This window comes from Myotis davidii, unplaced genomic scaffold (genome assembly GCF_000327345.1).
Source record: "Myotis davidii unplaced genomic scaffold, ASM32734v1 scaffold425, whole genome shotgun sequence".
NCBI classification, from domain to species: Eukaryota; Metazoa; Chordata; class Mammalia; order Chiroptera; family Vespertilionidae; genus Myotis; species Myotis davidii.
Genome location: NW_006296413.1, coordinates 4,982,004 through 4,986,729, shown reverse-complemented (window position 1 = coordinate 4,986,729; position 4,726 = coordinate 4,982,004). Strand labels below are relative to the sequence as shown.

General features: G+C 49.8%; 2 protein-coding genes across 2 annotated transcripts in view; one reads left to right on the top strand and one right to left on the bottom strand.

The window, feature by feature from the left end:
* RTN3 (reticulon 3) overlaps positions 1 to 1,188 on the top strand; it is a gene marked incomplete at its 5' end in the record, with an annotated part of 34,621 nt that extends 33,433 nt beyond the window's left edge. Inside the window, one exon of the mRNA XM_015568985.1 lies at positions 255 to 1,188. Coding sequence (XP_015424471.1) covers positions 255 to 300 — 46 coding nt within the window. The remainder of the gene's footprint in view (positions 1 to 254) is intronic.
* Positions 1,189 to 1,781: 593 nt separating this feature from the next.
* The window catches only part of LOC102756504 (chromosome unknown open reading frame, human C11orf95), a gene marked incomplete at its 5' end in the record, with an annotated part of 5,815 nt that continues 2,870 nt past the window's right edge, over positions 1,782 to 4,726 (bottom strand). The window contains one exon of the mRNA XM_006771735.1: positions 1,782 to 1,853. Within this exon, the coding sequence (XP_006771798.1) occupies positions 1,782 to 1,853 (72 nt within the window). The remainder of the gene's footprint in view (positions 1,854 to 4,726) is intronic.

Genomic DNA, 4,726 nt, shown 5'->3' with positions numbered 1-4,726 from the left:
ACCCCCGTGAAGGACCCAGGAGGTCCTGGCAGTGAAAGAGGCAGCAGGCAGCAGGCTTAGGGGCAGCGGCAGGAAATGGATCTTGGCAGACCCCTCACCTTGACTCACACCAGACTCTTCATCCAAAGGAAGCCTCCGGAAATGGGAGCGGTTTTCACACTGTCCAGCGAGTCTAGGACTGCCCGCCAGCATCACTGTTAAAATAAAACCTAGAACTAATGGCTACTTTCACCTTTTCTTCCTCCCCTCAATAGGATCCAAGCAAAACTACCTGGAATCGCAAAGAAAAAGGCAGAATAAGTACATGGAAACCAGAAATGCCACAGTTACTAAAACATTTAATAGTTATACTGTTGTGACTTGTACTATGAAGGAAAGTGCTCAGTGTCAGCTTGAGCCTGCATTCCAAGCTTTTTTTTTTTTTTAATTTGGTGTTTCCCCCTCCTTTCCTTTACCTGCAGAATCAAGCACAAGAATTATTGGACTAAAAAATGGACTGATATCTTAAAACATAAAAGAATAAAGACAGAATCAATTGAATAGGCAAAATCAATACCTTAATGATGGTGGAGCCTTAATGGTGATGTAGCTTGAAAGGGGAAAGATTGGAGGGTAAAGGAGAAAATATAAAACACCCCTCTTGGGTTCTATTTAGTTTCCAAAGCTATGTAATTTTCTTACATAGCTGCCCTCATAATTTTTCCTTTATTTCTAAGTTAAGAAATAATGGTTAACTTAAGAAATTATCTGGGGATAAGAGTGGGATTCCTGCCCACGAGCTTGTGGGGTTTTTTGCAGCCCTTGACCCCCTTTTCCTGCCGCACAATGTGAGCAGCTACTCTTCATATTCCTCTTCTTCACTTATAGATAAAACTTTCACCTCTGAATAACTTATAGGCGATAGTAATAATTCCTGGTTACCAGAATGCCAGCTGATAGCCAAGAAGGGAAACAGCCCAGCGGGTGGGGTTGGAGCGGGAGCCTACGGGAGCTCTGCCGTGAGCACCGCTCCCTCCCGCCGACCCTGGGAGGAGCGGCTCCGCCATGGGGAAGGTGGTGTGTGGGTCTCTTGGACACTAGTTCCAAGCTTTAGTTTGGGAGCGTATTCCTGAATGTGCTTTCCTCCCTCTTCCCTATCCACCTCACCTTAAGTTTAATAAATATGGTTGTACTTTTCTTATTCTGAAACAAATGTCTGTAACTGCTGTAAACTGCTGTAAACCTGTTAGAGGAAAACCCTGCATGTGGGCTCCTCGGTTGTTGAGTTGTTGTGATCCTATCTCAGTCCGCGGAGGGGACGTTCTCCAGAGGCAAACCACAGAAACAAAGGCTTGTCTTTATCTTTTCCCTCAGCCTCCCCCTCACAGGCCACATCTCTAACCTGTGCTCAGATTTTACCCTGAGGGCCCAGCCCGCCGGCTTGGGAGGAGCCGGTGTGTCTGTAGCTGAGTTTTTTTTTGTGGGTCATAGGCAGTTTGGACAGAGGCTGGCTGCTGCCTGTGATGTTTTGAGGGTTCCTTTCCTCTTCGGGCGCATAGAATGTCCTAGCACCTGTGCCATGGCCCACAGTGCTCCTTCTGAGTGTGTTCCAGAAGCCAGGTCAGGGCCGCCGGCAGGGTCAGATGGTGTTGATGGGCTCTGTGCACAATTAAGACAACAAAACAGCTCACATGGAAGGGCGATGGGGGACCTTGGATTCCCGTTTGAGACTGTCTTCCTCCCCTTCCAGCATGAAAATTCAGTAAACGTGAAAGGCACCGGTGAGTTCCTTCAGGTGTAACTCATGCTAATCCAGAGAGAATATGCACGGTGACTTCAAAGTAGGGGCCATGATCTTTGATGGCCCCAAAGCACTGCAGTGTAGAAGGTGGCAGAAGGAAAGTGTCTTTCTACTTTTGGGGGAAATTACTTAGGAATTTAGATGGGTAAATGGTATCCTTGCCTTATTCCATTCTATTTCTTAGCCCCCTTTCCTTTTGAAATTTTCAACCGATTTCATGTCATGGCATAGAACATGCATTCTCCAGCCCCGTCCTTGGCCCTCCCAGGAAGTCAGTGCACTGGTGATCTTTTTGGGCTTCCCCTCCCAAGGACTTTGTCTGCACTGGAAGCCTGCACCCTAGCTCTTTTATTCTGTTAGTGCTGTGTTTAGATAATTGGGCAGATCTTTGTGCCACACAGGAATTTTTTTTTAAAGAAAAACCCATAGATGAAAAATTAATGAAATTGTGCGTGTGTGTGCGTGCACCATTAAAACATAGTAGCACCTAAGGAGCTTGAATCTTGGTTCCTGTAAAACTTTAAAGTGATGTGGTATTAATAAAAATTAAAAAGAAAAAGTCTGGTGTCATTCTGCTAACTTTATTCTTTATACACAGTTTGAATAAAGAACCAAACAAGGCTTCCACTGGCCCCCACCCCCACTCCACTTTTGCGGCTTTAAAAGCAACTAACAGTTGATACCAGTATTGATGCCCAAGACTGCAGAACTTCCACAGTACAGCAAGGACGTGCATTTGGTTTCTGAAAGGAAGTAGGAGCCCCTCTCAGAGGTGAGCCTCGGGAGCAAGATGAGGAGTGTAAGGGGCCAGCGGGGTCTGCGTCCCCCGTTCAGTCTCACACCAACTGAGGGTCCCCGCCCAGAACACAGGAAGCAGCTTCCAGGTCACACACGGCCCATGCCCTCAGTCGCCATGGAAAACGGAAACTAAATACGCCGGGTCTTTGCTGAAACAACTTGTCACCTGGGACGCACTCTCCTCCAAAACTCAGGCTGCCCCGCCCCGTACGCTGGGTTTTTAAAATTTACTCAACATACCTTACAAAACTTAGGCTGAAACTTAAAAAAATAGTAACTGATGCAAACTTGACAAATACGCATACAAATGTTCGAATAATGTCACTAACATGGTACATAAATATGTATTCAGAGTAACATTTACATATTGGCCATAATAGCAAGCATACCATTAACAAAAAGTTCATGAAGCAACGTCACCTGTTCACGTCAGACTCCCGAGGCAAGGAGGCATACACCTAGAGATGAGGACGCCCTGAGCCCTGGGCAGTGAGGCCATAGCTCCAGCCAAAGCAGGAGTCGCCCCCTGGCCCTTCCTAGACCGCTGGTGCTCAGCGTTGAAGTGGGCTCCATTTGTGATCATTGAAGGGCTCATCTGAAAAGATTGCTGGGCCCCACCCAGTGTCTGATGCAGTCAGGTGGGGCCTCCTCGTTTCCGTTTCTGTTAGTTCCAATACAATGCTGGTCTGGGGGCTACTTGGAGAACCACTGGAGTGCTTGGGGCTGCCATGACGCCTTCCGCTCCATCAGGAGGAAACACCATGCCTAACCCGTGCTCTGCCCTGGCTTACCTGAACTTCGGCAGTGGGCTTGGGTGAATAGAACAGGCTGCCCCAATATGCCTACTGTTTCTGAACAGGCAGAGTAGCAAAAGTGGTAGAATACTAATTCTAGATTTGAGAACAGCTTGTGTGAAGGAGAATAAAAATGGCAGTGCCCAGCCTGGTGCCATCCATAATCCCTGGTCTCAAGCTTGTAATACTGCCTCAAAAACCCTGGGGGTGCACACACTAGTAACTCACTTTCCAGTCAACTGCGAGGCCGTGTCCCCGAGGCTACACCACCCACACACACAACTAAGGGGAGGACCGGGAGGCCTTGGGCCAGGCAGCAGTCACACTCACTTAGGTTCTGGAGAGGGCTGCTGCCCACACCTCCCGCTGAGCCTGCGTGGCAAGGCCTGCCTTAGTCATTCCAGGGACGGGTGCCTTCTTCGCGCCCCCAGGTCACAGCTAACTGCCCGGGGCGGCCTGCAGCACCAGCGCGGGCCATCCTGGTCCGTCAGGTGGGAACGTTTTTATGACTTACCAGAGATTGGGAGGCAGTGTCATATAGTGCAAAGAAACTGAATTGGGAGTTTTTTATTCTGTTTTTTGTATGTTCCTAGCTGGCTGTGATCATTCAGTTTCTGGGCTTCCTCTTACCTATCTGTGAAAGGGGTGGAGGCGGGTACTAGTTACTCTGCAAGGTCTTGCCAACTCTGACAATCCTGAATTATATAAAAATGCTATAAAATCCGTGGTATAAAATCCAATTCCCAAATCAGGAAGAGTCGAGGGGACCGGGCCTGCGGCACTTGAACCCTGGGCTCTGGCCTGGGGGGCGGGGGTGGGGGAAGGGCTTCCTCCTTGCTGTTCCCCGCCCAAGAGGCAGCCGCTGCCTCCCCACTCTCAGGCCTTCAGACCCAAAGAACCGGCCTATGCGAAGAGCAGGCGCTGGGGCCGCGGGAGTCACCGCGTGGGACGTGTGGGACCCCCATCCCCTGCCCTCACTCCGTTCAGTCCTTTCTCCACCGCCTCACAGCTTATCTCTGATACTCGCATAATAAATAAGACATTTGCACGCAAAGGTGACTGGGACAGCTCTCTCCCCGCCCCTCCCCTTTCATATAAAAGCATTAAATACAGTTTCAAAATAAAATACAAAGAGCAAAAAGGGCCTGCTTTGGGGGCCACCTGTTCTCCACAGGAGAATGAATCTACACATCCCTCTCGGACCTGCCTGGGAGATGGCGGGGCCCCTTCCCGGCCCGCCGCGGGGAGAGAAAGGAAGGCCAGTGCCCGGGTTCGGCCCACGGAGGCGCCCAGGGAGGCAGCAGCGCCTGAGCTGCGGGGTGAACGGGGCCCCAGAGCAGGAGAGGCGCAAAGG